Source organism: Amblyomma americanum, chromosome 4, assembly GCF_052857255.1.
Source record: "Amblyomma americanum isolate KBUSLIRL-KWMA chromosome 4, ASM5285725v1, whole genome shotgun sequence".
Classification (NCBI taxonomy): domain Eukaryota; kingdom Metazoa; phylum Arthropoda; class Arachnida; order Ixodida; family Ixodidae; genus Amblyomma; species Amblyomma americanum.
Window position 1 is genome coordinate 192,954,923 of NC_135500.1, and position 18,204 is coordinate 192,973,126.

Sequence of the window (18,204 nt, forward strand, 5' to 3'; positions counted from 1 at the left end):
AGTCAACCAGTCCGTGTAATACTTCCGCAGACGATCCTTGAAAGGTTTGTTGATGCAGACATCAAGTGCCTGCAAATGGCCCGTCATGCCACCCAGTATGACAGTAAGGTCCTTGTTCAATTGGGCGAGCGCAGCCTTCAAGTTGTTGGTCAAGTGCCCATGGCAACAAGGAGCGAGTTTTGTCAAAACGGTTCCTGGACGCCGTCGCCACACAATCTTAACCCACTCTCCACCATCACACCGGTCATCCACCCGTACTCATTTGCCCGCACAATGACATTTCTTGGGAAAGTTTCTCGAGCAGGCAGTGTCTTCCTTCTAAATATCATATAAAGAGGGAGCTTATGCCCATCAGCTGTGCAGCACAGGATAACAGTTGCACGCTGCTTCTCGTAGCCCACAGAGCGCACCTTCACCTCCTTGGAACACTTTTCATTCACGGTGTACGCCACTGGCATATCAAAATAGACAGCCGTCTGGTCAGCGTTGCCGATTTGCCCAAGGTTGTAGCCTGCCGCTTCTCTCTTTCGCGGCACGTAGCGCTGAAAAGCTATCAGCTTTTCTTCGAAATCGCTTGGCAGCTTCTGGGTAATTGAAGTGCGACATCGAAGGCTGAAGCCGAAGCGCTTCATGAATTTTTGAAGCCAGCCCTGGCTGGCTTCAAAAATGGACGCCAAAGGATTTCAAAGCCCTGGCTGGCTTTGAAATCCTTTGGCGTTAGGCCTCGCTCCCTCGAAAGTTCCCTAGCTTTCGCTTGGAGCACTTCTGTTGTCACTGGAAGGGCAGCTGCTCTCTGCGTCCGAACAAAGTCGGCCAAAACTGTCTCCACTTCGTGGTGACGGCCTTTCTTTGGTCCGCTAAATGCCATCCTCGTTGCGGCGCACGCAAAAAGCTGCTGTCGTCCCCTAAAACAATGGACGTTTTTCTCGTCGACGCTGAAGTCCCGCCCAGCTTGAAGGTTCGATGATGACTCTGCGGCTATCACAACTTTTCGCTTGAAAGCGGCACTGTAGTGGCATCTCCTGCTTGGTGCCATCGTGAACACCACGCCGCACACCGATACGGCCGACACGGCACAGGTCAAAATGGCGACCTCGCTTGTGTACGGTTGGCTACCGGCACAGCTAGTAGCGGCTGCGATACTGACTTTTCTAGATGGTGCTATCCATGCACCATATTTAGCAGTTTCAATGAAAAAGTGACGCGTTTTTTTAAAATCCTCGAATGTAAGCCGACCCTAGAGTTTGGAATATGATCATTTAAAAAAAACTATCGGCCTAGATTCGAATAAATACGGTAAGCAAGTTTTTGAATTCAATGAGTGACAACAACAACAAAAAAGAGACCAGGACATAAATGACCTACCTTTATTGGATTAACTTTTCTATCACTTCAAGCAATCAAAGATGCTAGTAACCTTACCCCCTAGCCATGGCACATCTGACATAGAAATGGCGCAAGCTCATAACGGCACACAGTCTACCCATGACGAGCACGTACCAAGAATGGTTTATGGGGGTTTAACGTCACAAAGCGACTCAGGCTATAAGAGACGCCGTAGTGAAGGGCTCCGGGAAATACGACCACCTGTTGTTCTTTAACGTGCACTGACACCGCACAATACACGGGCCTCTAGAATTTCGCCTCCATCGAAATTCGACCGCCGCGGCCGGGATCGGACCCGCGTCTTTCGGGCCGGCAATACCAAGAATGGACACATTGCAGGACATGCACTGACGCTGCTGGGTATGTTCCACGTGATTTCGAAAATGCCTATTCAACCTCTTCACTTCGAAATTATTTTATGAAAATTACCAGTTGCTTCGAACCAAAAGCCACCATTCACACAGGCCTACTTCAAATGTATGCCATAACAAGCCCCTCGTGTCACTACTCTTGTCTGCTCAACATTTTAAGAGCATGTATTTCTCAACATACAAATGAACCCAGCTTTTGAGAAGGTGTAATTAAGGAATGGCACCTCAGCCTTCAGCAGTTCTCCTCCACACATGGCTTCCAGCTGGTCCTGAGTGGCTTGCTCAGTGGATTCAATGCCAGTCATCTTCTGTACAATTTCCTTGAGTACCAGTAAATCCAGGCTATTGAGGGAAAAAACAAGGAAGAGAATGGGCACAGGTTGCGGCTAAAAAGCACACCACGGCGCATCAAGGAATGCTCTGAATGAACAGACTCACCTTCTTTCAGCCTTCAGCTGATTTGCAACGAGCTGAAGCAGGCCTGTCAGGTCAATGGAGTACTTCTTGAAGACTGCACCACAAAAGCTGGCAAGGCCTGATTGAGACAAATGTTGAAAATAGGTTTGCATCATTTCCTCAGAAATATGCATGCACTAAACAAAGCAAACGCTGGCATGACTACAAGTTTGTTCTTTGAAGCTCTTTCCCACAAAAATTTTGGAGGTATCAAATTCTCAATCTCTAACCAGCTAATCCGATGAGCAAAGATAGGAATCAGCAAATGAGTGCAATCTGGCACAGAGGCCTTAAATATGAACTTATCTGCGAAACACTACGAACAGATTTATCATGCAATGCCAATACGGCAGCCAACCACAGCGATACTGGGGTCAAGATGAGGCAGGTTGCAATGACATGAATGCATAATATGTTGATTTGCATGGTGACCACAATCCATTGAAAAACTGAGCATAGTTGGGAGAACGAGAAGTGATTTTCTATAACAGTTTCTAAAACCTAGTGGCAAAGCATACTTATATTAAGCCTGGAGTTACCGTAAGCCAAGCCACAATCACATAAGAATGCCTAACTATGCATGAGGCCCAGGATTGATCCAGTTTGATTCTGGTCACCATGCCATCTATTCGTCATGAGGCCAGAACTGCTACTATTATGAAAGAGGAGCTATAGGCACTCCTGGCAGACTTACTTTGCAACCATAACGAGATGCTGGTTCCATCGTGCTTCATACGATCCTTTTCGGGAGAACAAAGAGCCTCAACAACGCAATCTGTGATAAGCACAGTCAGGGAAAGCAAAGACGTTAACAACAATAATGCACAACAATGAGCATAATGACATTCCATGTGGTAAGCACATCGAAGTTAATCGCAGCGACATTTTTACAGCGACCAAACACTGCACTGAAGCTAGAACAGTTAGAAGAAAACGGAAAAAGCGACTGAAGATATGAAAATCCGCAGATAGCCCATGCTCAAGCCCTCAGAACAACATAAAAACAGCATAAAATGAGTGAAATACTATTCTCATCTCCCAGCAATCAAATCTGTTCAAAATGCATCCACGAGCTAAACTGGCTTTCTTAGCTGTAATACACAGCGACTTTATGAAACAAAACCCAGCTGACACAGCCACTGGCACTGTGCAGTAGTGTTAGGAATGTAAGATGCCCAGCCAATATGATGGGGACGGAACGAAGAACAAAACAGACCCGTGGAAATGAAACCGTCAGCAATACTCCTTTGGATTTCCTTCAAGCTTGTAAACAACGCTGTATCAAGCTTCATTTTTTTGAAGTGCTTGTTACTATCATCTTGATACAGCATGCCGAGGCAATAAGAACCAGACATGCGTCATCTGAAAATGAGATTGCTTGGTGGCTAGGCTATTTGTATGATCAATCAATTGCCAGGAAAGCTTCAGTATGACGGATTATACACAGGCACTTTAGTTGAAATATTGAAAAACTTGCACTGCAGTATGTGCACCAAGCATGGTGATACAGTCGAGCCCACTTATTACGGCCACAGTTATAACACTCAGTTATTACGAATGAGTGCAGCGTTACAATAAAAAAATGTACTAGGGTAATTGCACTGCGTCACAGGTACAACTAACATCTCTTGCCCCATAGCTCGGTTAGAGTGAATGAGGAGGCACTGTAAACTCAGCCCCACAGCCGAAAACCCCAGCCTCTGGTAAGAGCACAGCAGCACAGCAGCACAGCCACCAGCATCTGCAAGTCCTCATGACACCACCTCGTCCCTTTCCTACGAAAATAACGTAAATGCAATAAAAATACGACACGCATGGAATGCCGACAAAATATTACCAGATGGGGCCATCAAAAATGCATGCCTTGAAGCAACGTCCAGCACTTCTCAAAAGTGCAGCAAGCTTCACGAAAGCACAAACGTCTGTGACAGGTGGCTTATGCTCGTCATCGGGGAGACCCGCAAATAGTAGTGCTCTGGAATCTATGCCCTTGTACACTACAGGCCCACCACCAAGGCCTGGATGATTCTCAACATTTTTTTTTAATTCGACGGGTGTGCTTAAAGGTGCAAGTTAAGATGCAGTATGGGGATGCGAGACTACTTGTTCTCAGAGCGGCTTGTTGAGTCAGACATGACATGCTGACAAAAAAAAAAAAAAAAGTCCTGCTCATGCTCAACAACCGTGCGATGCTGCACGTGTTGCCTTCCCCGATTGCAGTGAGCACGCTCTCCTGCCACCAAACTCAAACAGCAAGAACAGCCACTTGAAATAGGTATAATTCACAGGCTCAAGGTATGTCATTGGCAGTGCATCCCCAACACATGCCTACGGCAATTGACAGTCCAGGTACCAACATCACAGTTCACATCTCTCAGTTTTGCTCTCTAGAATAAGGACGCATGGATGAAAGAGACTGCGGAGTGCATCAAGAATTTCTTCCGTAAAGTAGGATTTGATACCCTGGGATAATGGAGGCTGCTGTTAATACCGATGTTGCCGTGTGCATGTAGATTTGTGGCAACAGGTGACTGATGCACAGCTGACCTGACCTGATGTCAGCTGGGATGTCTTCATTGGTGGGGACAATGACGCTGAATCCAGAGAGCCATACACTGATGAAAACAATAGCATGCGAAGCACGAACAGCCTCCTACTACCAGAAATCCGATGAGGAGGAAGCTGTGAGTTCCTGTGAAAGCTTTCAACGCGATCAGTTATTTCGTGCCTCTAAAATACTTGTTAGCAAGAGTATAGGCAAGGAGTATGTCACTGCACTGGAGAGCTTTGAAAGTGCTTAAATGGAGGCACATAACAGACTTCGCATTTTTGGTTTTAGCATGGGAAGTCCACTTACTACGCACCTCGGATACCACAAACGCAACCCGTGCAACCGTAAACCTCGTTATAAGTGGGCTTGGCTGCATATTGAAAACTCTCCTGTCAAGTTCTGCCAGGGGTTATCATACTAATGCTGCAAATTGTCTTATGCAGAGCAAAGAAAATGGTCACGCCAATATTTTTACATTTCCTCTTCAATGAAAGCGAAAACTACCCAGGTGACAGGAGTCCAACCAATGACACCAAAAGAGGAAGAGCAGTAAAAGAATGTGCCGAGGGCAGCCATCAAGGATACAGGCAAGGACGTCATAAGACAGCATGGTGAGGTACTTGAGAGAGTCCACCACTGGCACTATTAGGTTGTCCCATGTCTGGATCTGAGACAGGATCTGCATTCCAGGCGAAGTGAAGTGTGCTTGCAACTCAAACCGGGAGATTGGGCAAACTCACAATCAGGCTTGACAAGCAAAAGACAGTCCGGTCAAGCCTTATCCCGGACTGTGGCCAAGATAGCCCAATACTCACATAGTCAAAGAGGAAACAGGGATTACTGTGGCTCAGCTTCCCTATCTGACGACCTGAGGGCTTCACATTCTCTTTACTTAGACGCCTGAGAAACAAAACAACATCAGAGTGAGGTCATTTCAACAAAACACCCAACAGAATCCACCATGACTCACTTTAATCTGGAGCAACTTGAACAGCAGAGCAAAGGGGCATGGGAGGGCTGAACAGCATAGTTGTACAGACCCACTCTTTGCAGCTCCTTTCAATGGCAAGGCTAGGCCTTATCAGACATTACAGGTACATTAAGTCCATTTGATGAAAAGCTGAGTAATCAGCAAAGTGCATAGAAGTTTGCAAACCAGCTTGCAAAAATTATGTACAGGTGCAGACAAAATATTACGGAGCAAGCTTCACGCGCATTCCGTAGAGAAGATACAATGGCTTTAGGGTTCATACATGAGGGCACCAGCGGCATGTGCTAACGTGTGTATAAAGTACTTCCTAATTTTCGCTAGGTAAGGCACGAGATGAGCTTGATCACCAAAGCATGCTCTGTAATCTTATGGCCGAGACTGTACATTATCCAGAGTAGCTGAAGCTTCGCTATCTGAAGTGCAACCTTTCCTTAGAGACGAATTTCAACAATCATCACTCGGTTTGTTTCTATTTTGCAGGAAATCCATTTTTGCTCATGTGCCCCTCAGGTTAACCTTAATCTTTCTTGAAGCTACAACCACGTAGAACTGGTGAATGTCGCATGCCTCTCCGTTATTGATCATGCATTGAAGCATACAGCATGCACTGCTGGAAAGCAAAACAATCTACGGTGATATGCAACCACGAAACAACATTAGGTGCACTGCAAGAACCTCAACCTCATTGCTGCCAACCACTACCTATACAAGGCACAGATACTGCAAATCTCTGGCAAGGCCTTTATATTGTGGCTACAAAGCAAAAAAAATTCCTATTTTAAGAAGTACAAAAATAGCTCAATTCTCTTACTAAGAGTGCCTGCTGCTTTGCCTCGAACACTGTATAGTTAAAAACGATAATGCCAGGACAGGCAATTGCTACCTGTCCAAATGTTAAATGTCTGCTCCAACAGCATGCAATTCACTTTCAGCAAATAGTCATAATATGAATCACATTTACTTGCATAATGGAGGCACTACTTTTTTTTTTAAGTCTCATTGCACGCTCATTACGCGGGGTATTTACAAAACTGTACTTTCTGGCCACCAGGGTGCAATCATTATACAAGTAAATACGGTTTTATAGAAGGTTTGATGAGCACACAACAAGCCATTAAAAACAGCATGCAAGAAGCTCTTAGTTGGGTGCAACCGAACTGCAGAAAGCGGATGGACAATTCCTCAAGCAATTTGACAAAGCAAGCTAACAGGGCTTCAGCAAGCCAGATACATTTTTCTAGTGTACCCAAGACACTAAATTTATAGGCATCTGGAAAACATACCAATGTCCACAAAGCCTGGCAAACCATGACTAAAAAGTGAGAGTGGCACTCAGCTTCCACGTCTTCGTCAAATTCTTTCTATTCTTATTATCAGTATTCTTTATGCAAGAACGATCAGCCCAAGAATATCAGCAGAGCTGCAAAACTAACGCCAAAAAATAACTGCCACTGTGTTAACAGTGTATACTCTTTGATGCGTTCTTCTCATTATGAAGATGTATCAGAACTACACTAAAATAGGAAGACAGCCTCAAGAAGCTGTCACTGCTTGCCGCAAACAAATTCCCTACTAGCTTTATTTCGACCTGCCATACACCAAAAGATCAAATGTGCCTCTGGCAAAAATTTCTCCCCATTAAAATGCCCATACAGCCATCAAATAAATAGATTTCGAAGGTAGCAGCACACAACCCAAAAAGGCATGCTGCCGCAAGTCCAGCATCATTAAATAACAGAAGTATCACTTCAAGTCTGCACAAAAAATAATGCTTCTTATTAAAGATTATTACAGGGCGGATACTTTTCCCTAATACTTTTAACAAAGCCTCTTTTTTTCCCGTCCTTTGCAAGACAAGATGCCCTTTGCAAGCCTCTGGAAGCACACTATGTGGGCAAATACGCTGAACATTCAGCCATCCCCTTCACACTAGCAAGACTGCACATATAAGCCATAGGACAAATATGAGGGCCTACACGCTTTGTAGTCCTAGCAATTATTTCTACCAGCTTGTCTTACAAAGTCTACTTTCGAGATTCAAATTATTTGAACAGATCTGCACCTGCTTTTCTTTGAACTTGGAAGTAGTGAGAAACGCTCATTTAATTAACACTGCTTTTCGAGGAGCCACAACATAACTGAGTGACTTTGCAAAATCTGAAGAAAAAATACACATATACAAAATGGCATTTAACCTAGGCTAACACTGCAAAGCAAATGGCTACTGAAAAACGATCATGGCACATATAGCTGCGGTGATTGCAACCATTGCAAGAGAAATCACAAATTCCGTTTTTTCTCAACTACCATTTTGAATTATATTCCCCCCTTTTCAGAAAAATGAGTTATTTAGTATCGCATCATCTTCTTCATACTATATTCACATCCTGAAATAGCACACCACTTTCTTCTCGCACTCGCAGATGACGAAAACACCACCACCACCAACACAACTGTCTTGGGAGCCACACAAGCACTGTCCACTAAAGTACACCACAGATTCACAATGGACGCACTTGATCTTTGGTGAAGGGCAGCTCCAGGAAGTCTTGGCTGCTCCTCTTGAAAGTGGCGTAGCTCATGGAACACCAACGAAGGAATCAGGCTTGAACGCAGGTGATGGATTGACAGTGCCGCCATGCTGCCAAGAAACTTCCAAATTGGCCTCTTGCTCTCATCAACTACTGCCATCCTGTCGTCTTCCAACACCGTTGCTTTTGCAGAAATCCCGCAATGGGCTTGGCTCGACGTAAAGCTTGAAAGGTGAAGGCAGTCGCATTTCTATGGGCATGAGCAGGACAATGACGCCAGTGGGTGCTTGCAGCTGAACATCCAGTTAAATGTGAACAGCAGACTGCTTGAGAAACCATAAAGCTTGATTGGAGAACTCAACTTGTACTTAAAGTTGCTGTGCTGACACAGTGTTGATTATGAGACTGTTCTTGTCTTCAGCAGCAGCTGCCGGTTCTGCGGTGCCCTCTTGCCAAGTTCTTCAGTTCTTCCAGCATTAGCTTGTTTTCAGACTTCATTGCGGCCCCGTTGCAAAAACTTTCATGCAGCCAAAATTATGTTAATGAGCTGAAGGCTTGCTACTACTTGCATCTTGCAAATTTCTAGCATCTTGAATTCTTGCTTGGCATAGCACGAAACAGCTGTCGTGAATTCGTACATTTCTTTTTCTTCTTCTTTTTCACTCAATAGGTATTCGGCCTACTGGACCCTGAAAAGATTCTTCACACAACATACAAGTGCCACAATTGCTTCACGAGATGCCCAAAGGAGTGAAGACACATTGGAAACTGCAAGGCGAGTGGTTGACCCGGAACAGGCTTGGTGCATTAAATCCAATGATGACCGTCAGGTGTTGATATAACTAGGCGAATCTTCCAAGCTGGGGCAAAATATTGCAGCAATAATGAGAGGTGACGTCTTCATCACTTCAAATAGAAGACGGGGGCATCTTTGGAGAGGGGCTGGCACCATTCTTCAACCAACTTGACTGCCCACCTGATGCAGCTTGATTTCGCTACCAGGCTTGAAAAAAATGCAGGCATATGTTGCAGGGACTGTAGACATCAAGCACATTTAGAGGGCCAGGCCTTAATGTTGACGGCAACGGCTTTTAAGCTCAGGCGACTGTAATCATTCGGATGACGCTTCAAGGTGCAGACGACGATGCAACTGATGATGCTGGTCGTTCACAAAGCAGAAGCCGCGACACGATGATTCCTGGTGGTGAAGTCGTGCAGGGATGCAACGGGAAAGGCTGTGGCAAAGGGCTCCAGCTGTCAAGCCCCCGCCACCTCCAGATTCTCCTTGATGTGGTAGCAACTCTCCAGGAATTGACCGGAAGGAACTCGAAATGCTCGTTGTTGGGACGATGTTAGCCGACAGCATTCATCCTGCTGGTGCTCTGAACAAAGAGCAACTTCAGTATGTCTCGTGTGGACCGCAACCAACTTCGAGCATGCACTGCGGAGCAGCAGAAGACAGACCAAATGCGGCTTTCGCTGGCAAAGCCCAGCGAGGTAGAAGCAAGCCGGCTGAGCAAAATTTTCTGCTTTTCCACTTCCCATTCGTTAATCATTCATCTTCCACGACAGGACCATTTGCACTTCAAGGAAGACATGGTGTGCAAACAAGCTTCTTCAAAAACAACCATCATCAACGACAGTGATATTATTCAGGCCCCCATCCAGTCCCCACACCCAGTCCTACCAAACTCTTCTGGCGCATAATGGTGCATTTAATCGCATAATAAATCCTAACTGCCGTTTATGCCAAAGACAAAACAAATGTGGGCATTATTGAAAGGCACAAAGCTCTCTCACAGAACCTCAAAAATTAGTACCATTTTGTTTAACCATAATATGAAGCAATGGCTATATAAAATTACATTAATCCCATTATTTTTTGCCTTCACGAAAGTAACCTATACACAGAAGTTTATGCCAAGAACCTAGGCAGTTTCAAATAAAACGGAAATCCCGCCTCTGGGTCATGCTGCTTCTGGTATGAAAAAAATGCGGAAGACAGAGAATTACACACAGTAGATGTGTTATGGCTACACAGGATAGCGGGCAGATGTAAAATTTCAGATTAAATAAAGGAGCAAAACATACTTCATTATGTACTTGATCTTCTTGAGTGAGTCTGCCTTAACCCTGATGAGAAGAGGATGACTCTTGTAGGCAGAATTCTTCCAATGATGGTACAGAAGGTACCTGAAACAATTCCCATTGCCTGGACTCAACAAATTTGGGCTGGAGACAAACGGTAAAACAGCCTTTTGCACTACAGCACGCATTTAAACATGCTGCACATCTACTACCCTTATAGAAAAGCGAGACCCTTGGTTCAACATTCCAAAGTAATGAAATACTATGTGCAGAAAAATAACAGCATGCAGTTTCACTTTATAGAAGGTGAGCTTGGCATTCAAGGAATAGGTGTCCAGCTTATAGGAATATAATTTATTTAGAAAGCTAACAACACAGGGTTCGCTAAAGCAATTACTAACAAACACTTTCATTGCTTTGACTGCAAAGTAAACACAAAGAAATTCCACAAGCTACCATCTTGTGTGGATATCAATAGATTACTGAAAACCTGGACCATTTCGCAAACAGCAAATACAAGAAAACAAAAACGGTGCAGGCAAACAAGACTAATGTGAAGACAGACACTCAGAGGTCACACTTTCTTCATTTATCTGCACTTTCAAGATTATCAACAAAGAGGCCAAAAATGCAAAAATGCAAAGAAGGAAGCAGGATAGCCTACAGACTGACAGTTAAAGAATTTCCAACTCAGATACAGCTTGGTTATGCAAATTAACACCACTTTGCAAAAGAAAATAACAAAAAACAACCTGATTTTCTTTTTATTTATTTTTTTCAACGAGCTCTAGTTATGTAAAAAGGCTGCATGTCAATAGAATGCAATTTTTCATTCTTGCCATATTGGACAAAGAGAGTTGCATGCTAGCAACACACGGTGAAGAAAGAACAGCCGCCAAAATCAGGCAGTGCATTCTGAACAGGCCAACACTGACATTTCATTATCATTGAGAAGTGAGCCTGCAGCATGAAAGCACACAACTACTGACCTCTGCTGGTACGGGTAGAGCTTCACCAAAGACCAGATCTCATCAGCCACGCAGCAGTTGCAGTCCAGCAGTGACAGTGAAGGCAGCAGCGTCTCACCCAACAAGTTGAGCAGGTCAAAGCGTAGGTCAGCTGTGGCTGAGCCCTTCTGGTGCAGGAAGGCCCGGCCCAGACGGACCACCTTTACAATCAGCACGGGGTCTATGTGCATCAGGGGGCCCAGAGCCATGAGCATGGGCAGCACAAGGGTCCGGAATTCACCAAACGTCTCCACCACGGGCAGCGGTCGCAGACCTCCCGGCGGGGGACCATAAGACCGACGGAAGCCCTCGGGTAGGCCGCTGTGCCTATTCACACAAACATGGGTGCCACACAATGTAAGACTACACGCAACTGCTCCACCGACTCCGCAGGCTGCTGGTGCGTAGCCTGTGAAACAGAGCTATTTTTCGTATCCTTACAATAATTCACCAACACACCACAAGTAAAGTCACAAGTAAAAAGCTCTATCCATCTCTCACTCCCCCCCTCTCTTTTCACGCGCGCGCACGCACACGTACGCACGCACCATGAACTACACAGGTGTGCATTCACGGCAGCTCAAATGCTTAGTTCATGAGATAAGCAGTGTTTGCAGACGAGGACACTGAAGGAAAAACGACACCCACAACCCTGCGTTGTGTGTGTCATTTTTCCATCCCTCTCCCCGCCTGCAAGCGCTGCTTATCCCACGATGTGTAAAAACCAGCTAGCCCAGCAGCTTAACCCTCTTAGTTCTTCAACCGCTGCTGTGACTGGGACAATATTTGTGCCACCTAACATGGCAGTGTATTTCTTTCAGTTATACTACTAAACCATACAGTCACGTCCATTCACTTTGCCCTGTACCCAGTACAGTCGAGCCCGCTTATAACGAACATGAGCGTCCCGCGGCGTCCGTTCGTTATATACCGAAGTTCATAGTAAGTGGACCACAGCTTTAAATTAAAGACAGTTGCTTGTCAAAACACAATTTTTTCTTTGCGAAAAAGTCCGCGATGAACGTCTGTTCTCGCATTGCAGATCCGATGAGGGAGGTTTCCAGTTTATTTAAAGCATAAGTGTGCTCTTTGCCGAGGCCCTTGGCATAGAAGGGCTGTCTGAGGGTCTCTATGTAGCCCACTGTTACAGGTGCACTTATGGGTGGTGGCTCCGCAGTTTCATTCTCACCCAATTCCTTCGCATCACTCTCGTCCCACACATCAGAAACGATTCCCTCGTCCATGCATGGTTCCGCGGTGTAGGCGTTGCCATTGACAGAAATAAAATCATTCCTACCAATGTCATGACAACCCATGTCGGAGTCGTCGATGCGCTGCCACAAATCGCAGCTAGGCTGGTCATCTTCCGAAACATCAGGCTCGGCATCGCACTGTATTGACGAAGCCGGCCTTGCGGAAGCAGTTCCACACGCCAGTGGCCGTCACCTCTGCCCTGGCCACTTTCATAATCTCTACCGCTGAATACAAAGAAAATGGGCATGGTGTTCCTGTCCGCCATCCCGAATTACAACTAGGAACTGAGATTTGAACGAAGCCAACGAAACGTCCGCACCGCAACAACAGTGACAAAAGTGCACGATGGGGTAGACGTGCAACGTGCACAGCCGGCAATCAAGCCAATCAAGCTAAAGATAGACGCACAGCGCCAGCGCAGAGACCAATGAGGGGCATCCGTGAGCGTCAGTGCAGCCACCTCTTGGCTCCCACGGAAGGCCTGCTTCACGGAGCGTGGCCTCTGCAATCGGCATCCGGCGGCGTGGCGGGTGATCATGGTGGCCACGCGCAGATTTGCAAGAGAGTGAGGAGAGGGGAGCAGAGTTGCGAGGAGGGGCGGAAGGGCGATCTTGGAAGGCGCGTCAGCGCGGAAAGGGTAGCTTGCTTGAGAGCGGCACGAAACGGGGCGGGCAATTCACCTGCGATGAGACTCTGGAAAACATACCGCGCGTCGGGCGCACAAAGGGGTTGGAGACAGGTTATCTTGTATCGCGCCGCCGGGTTTACGCCGTCTGTCCGTTGTAACCGATCAGCAGGTCTTAATGACGTTTGTTATACGTGATTTTGTGCCATTGAAACAATTCGACGGCCGCACAATTCTCGTTCGTTATGAGCGCCTCGACTGTACTCGGTGTACAAAAACCACTGCCATCCGCAAAAAGCCCAGCGGCCAGCAATTGCAGCTCTTTGTTTTCACAGCACTGCAGCAGCAAAAAAAACCTTACATCTTTTTATGCTGAGCAAACACTGTTAAGTTGACGTCTCACACACACACACAAACACCCACCCACCCACACACACAGATATATAATTGGTTATGGAGAAAAGAAATGCGCTGCAGCAATCTTGCCCTTGGTGTACACCTCAACCGCACCACAAGGAAAGGGATGAAAGATTGGTATGGTATGTGGGGTTTATGTCCTGAAGCAACACATGGGCTACGAGGGACGTCATGAAGAGGGCCTCTGTAATGCAGTATCTAGCTAAACTATCTAGTAATTAACTAGCTTAGGGTGCATTCAATATGCTGCCTAACATGACAAATGCCAAGGCTACACAGAGCTAAGGGCATGCTGCAGTGGAGGGTTCGAGACCCATTTTTGAAAAGCCAGGGTTGCTCACTTTGAGTACAGCGGTTCCACAAGGGCGTGCACCAACAGGCACAGCCGGCGGGCAATGTGTGGGTGAGACACAGCATAGTGCTCTGGGAGCAGCTGCATCAGCTTCTGGGCATTTGGCCAGTCGCCCACCTCCAGGAGGGCCTCACACAGGCCCAGCTTCTGGTTCTCTTCCTGCACAGAGGCCATGCACTTACATCAAAGGTGCGTACACTGCGGAGGTCAGCATTCAATAATTACTTTTTAACTGGTTATTTATTTTTTCCTCTGTACAGTAAAGTCTCGTTAATTCATACCTCAAACAATTGAATTACCTCAAGAAACCAAGCAATTATCGAATGATCCTGAAAAAACTAACAAGAACTGCTTGCATCATAAAAAAATTTATTTGGTGAAAGCCTAGGCAATGACTGCTTGCTTTTGAGAGAAAAATGACACGACAATGACTATTTCTAGCTATGGAGCTCAACCGTTACTGCGTCGCACACCTCCGAATTGGCAGCATCGTATGTGAGGTGGCTCCATCGCACAAACTGCGAACGGCACGTGACGAGTGCACAGTTTTGGTGCACTGGAAGAACCGCACAGATGAAAATGCTTGGCAGCGCTGAAGCAGCGAGAAAAAAAAGAAAAACTGCAGAGACGCTCCAATCAGCACCTGAAACAGTGCGCAGCTGGGCACAGTTAGCTGGTTGATGCGGGCTAGCACGAAGCTCAGAAAAGCGAAACCTAAACTAAAACTATGCGGTCTGACTGTTTTTCGAGACGGGGCCTTCCAAAGTTGCCACGCCTGCCACTGCACGCACATCAAGAGGTGCGTAAGCAACACTGCAGCATGAAATTCAGGTTTGAGTTGGGCCATTTCGACGAATGCTTGCAATGCCAGTTATCGGGAACATTGCGAAGTGACCAGTGCGAGACCCGCAGCATCCGAATTAGTGTTCGTGTGATGGCACTGACATACATGGGCGTTGGCCGGGACTGCGCCAGCAGTTCAAATTATCTGGATCTTTGAATTAATGTGGTTCTAATTAACGGCCTTTTAGTTTCCAGATGTTGGTTGAGAAGACAAGCGAGTACGACATGTGAGGCATACAAGAACTCTAATATAACCACTGCTTTGTTGTTTTAATTCTTTCAAACACTAACGCTAAACTGCTCCAGAAGTCGGAATGGAAGCAAGTGAACAAAGAGATATTAAACTGAAGTTTTAATTCTGTAGCATAAGGAGGGCCATGAAGGCGAAAACTGTCCGGCGGGGTCTCTTGAAGCCCCTGCCCTGCTAGCCCTAACAGGTGGTGCTAAGGGGGACTGCCTTCTCTCCACCTGCCACCTGTTTCCCCCCTTTCCATGTATAGGGCCATTTCCATGCATAGGAGGGAGCCACAAGATGCTGAATGGCCCAGCAAAAATGAAATACTAAGAATAAAATGACTGACAACAGCAGACCTACGTGCAAATTAGCCAGGTTCCTGAAGAACTGTCTGCAAACTGCGGGAACTGTTCCCTCTCACACTGCTCGGGAAGAACAACCTAGGTCTCACGAGCCCCACTGATGCCTGTGTTTGAAAAAGCCACCTGCCGGTGCTTAAGTGCTTAACTGCTACACCACTGCGCTGGTAGGAGTATGAGAACACGTGGCAGTCTACCAATGTGACACATTTTGGTAGTTGTGTAGTCAGAATTGGAACAGAATCAGAATAGATTATGGAGAGAAAGACAATGGTCGGAGGACTGGAATAGAATCACAACTGAAATAACCAGAACTGGAATAGATTGGCCAGCGAAAGAAAAATGTCATCGCATTTCCTCCGCATGAATCCAATTGATCGGCCCAAATTTTTTTGCATGCCTCACATGATCTGGTGCTCACTTGTGACATTGCAACAGTCTTCCAACTGAACCGAAACCGAAACAACATAGAATAAATTCCCTTATAAGTTAGATACTGCGTGCAGGCGAATTTCACACCTTGGCCCATGTTTACTGTCTTACGCATCATTTGAAGCAAAAATACTCTACGGAAATTTGGTGTCTCCACCATTTTAAATGAGCTTGAATTAATGAGATTTCACTGTATCAGCTTCAAAATTACGCTCACCCTTGATTAGTCTTAGCAATGACAACACGAAAAAAGACGTGATAATGCAAAATGTACTCTAGCTGCATGGACAATGAAAGAGCTCTTTCCCAATGGACATTTTCCTTGCTGTTATGTGCCAGCTGCGGCTCTCGCACTTAACTCCAGAGTGAAAACTTCTGGATGCAACGAGTAAAATGCCCTAGAAAGACTTGCCAGGGTGAGGTCGTCATCCTTGTCCTCATCTTTCTTCTCATCATCCTTTTTATCAGAGGACATTATCACCATAGCTGTGCGTCGAGCATACTGCAGTGCAGCATTTTCCTCCTTTTTGTGCTGCTTGGCCAAAGCTGCATCATCAGGGAGGAGCTGCAAACACACCACAGTGTGAAGAGTCAGCACAGAGAATCCAGAACAAAAAGCCACAACATGTGGGGCACCGTCCAGGAGCTGCTCGTGCACTATTTGGTGGAGGGCTCAGGGCTAATTTTGACCACCCAAGGTTTCTTAAGGGGGTAACAGTGGTCTCTGGGATCAAAAAATGGCATTTTTGGTATCTACAGCTGTATTCTCCAGCTCTACCAATTTTTCCCTTCCGGAAATCAGTATTTTGACCATAATATTCAATTCAGATCATCATGTGGGCTGAAGTTGTGCAAAAGTATTAGATTTAACGGCATGAATATTTTGGACACATGGCTATCTTAGTATGTCAGTACCTCAGCATCTAGGATGGACCGACATCATTTTGTTTGCTAAGGGAAGCTGAAGGCGCAATGTTTGCAATTTCTGCCACCTTTCCAATCAAATTTAATGGAATTAGCCATTCGTGTTACATGCTCTGTAAAGATTTGTAGTATGAAATCAATCTTACACTAGGTCAAACCAGTCTGAAAGAGTTAGGAATTTGTTGCCTACAGAAATAAAAGAAAAGGATACTGAACAAGAAATTACTGCTGGCACTATGCTGTCATGCACTGATAGTTATGCACATTTGCAGTCAGCTGGTACACGCTGAAATAGAATAGACAACTAGATCCACTCTACTGTCAATCTGCCTTTTATGTGGCAATCTTTTCCACTAATTTATGCTAACAGCATGTACCGCGAAGATTGGTACAGTTCGCAACACATTCACAGTAATTGAAAAGACAGGTCCACTGCAAAAAGGAATGCTAATTGATGTTAGACTAGCAACACAGCTGAACTACTTGATAGTGGAAGGAAACCAGCAGAATTGTAAGGCACTCAAGCGTCACAGCACTCACTAGTGAATAAAGGTCATCCAGAGCAATGACTTCATTATGAATGAGGACGGCAGCCAGACGGTAAAGGGAGGATGGCGTTGGTTCCCCAGCTTCTCCCTGCACCAAAAGCCAAGCATGTTAGCAGTGGCCCAACTGGGAGACACTTAAAAGGGTGGCAAGTTTTTCTACTTAAACCAAGTTGCACCGAGTGGAAGGACCCCACCTGGTAGAAGGTGAATTTGAAGCCCAGGACTTGGCTGATGGTAGCTGCGTTCTGCAGGAATTTCATGAGCAGAGGCACGAAGAAGTCCTCCAAGTGAACTCGGCACTCAAATGCCTCAAGGACAATGTCCAACACTCGGTTGGGGTCCAAGTTGAAGCAGCCTGTGCCAAAACAAATCAGGAAACAGGAGATACAATAACTACAAGGTAGTATTTTTTTTTTCTTTTTAAACAGGAGATGGCACCTGTTTCCTGTCTATCTCTATTCGTTCTGTGCTGTTAACTTCCAAATGAATAGCCAACATGACCAAGCTGCTATTCTGGCTAACTACAGGTATGGCAGGCAGTAGGCATGCCACATGCCACTATGACTAATGAAAGGTTGAATTTCGGAAAGCCAACACAAGAAAGCAATAGTCGGACAGGAAGTGCCAGACACCATTTGCGCACAGAGAATACCATATTTGCGCCAATAATTTGCGCCCTCGCATAACTTGTGCACCATTAACTTATCTCCCAGGTTTACAAAAAAAAACATTTTTTACTCGCATATTTTACGCACCACGCTGTGCTATACCACCGTCATGCACGCGGGCTCTACCCTATGGCTCTACCCAGGAGCATTCGGCTATTCCGTGTGT

General features: G+C 45.8%; 1 protein-coding gene across 5 annotated transcripts in view; it reads right to left on the minus strand.

Moving 5' to 3' along the window:
* The window catches only part of tho2 (THO complex subunit 2-like protein), a 64,365-nt gene that overhangs the window by 36,754 nt on the left and 9,407 nt on the right, over positions 1-18,204 (minus strand). For 4 of the 5 annotated variants that reach the window (XM_077662717.1, XM_077662715.1, XM_077662716.1 and 1 more), the window contains exons 8-18: positions 17,565-17,725; positions 17,363-17,458; positions 16,311-16,463; positions 14,019-14,188; positions 11,364-11,708; positions 10,378-10,479; positions 5,580-5,664; positions 5,350-5,443; positions 2,908-2,988; positions 2,196-2,292; positions 1,982-2,099 (exon numbers count right to left, since the gene is read on the minus strand). In XM_077662717.1, the coding sequence (XP_077518843.1) occupies positions 1,982-2,099; positions 2,196-2,292; positions 2,908-2,988; positions 5,350-5,443; positions 5,580-5,664; positions 10,378-10,479; positions 11,364-11,708; positions 14,019-14,188; positions 16,311-16,463; positions 17,363-17,458; positions 17,565-17,725 (1,502 nt within the window). Of the gene's footprint in view, positions 1-1,981; positions 2,100-2,195; positions 2,293-2,907; positions 2,989-5,349; positions 5,444-5,579; positions 5,665-10,377; positions 10,480-11,363; positions 11,709-14,018; positions 14,189-16,306; positions 16,464-17,362; positions 17,459-17,564; positions 17,726-18,204 lie in introns of all 5 variants that reach the window. The other variant, XM_077662714.1, reaches the window with a different exon arrangement.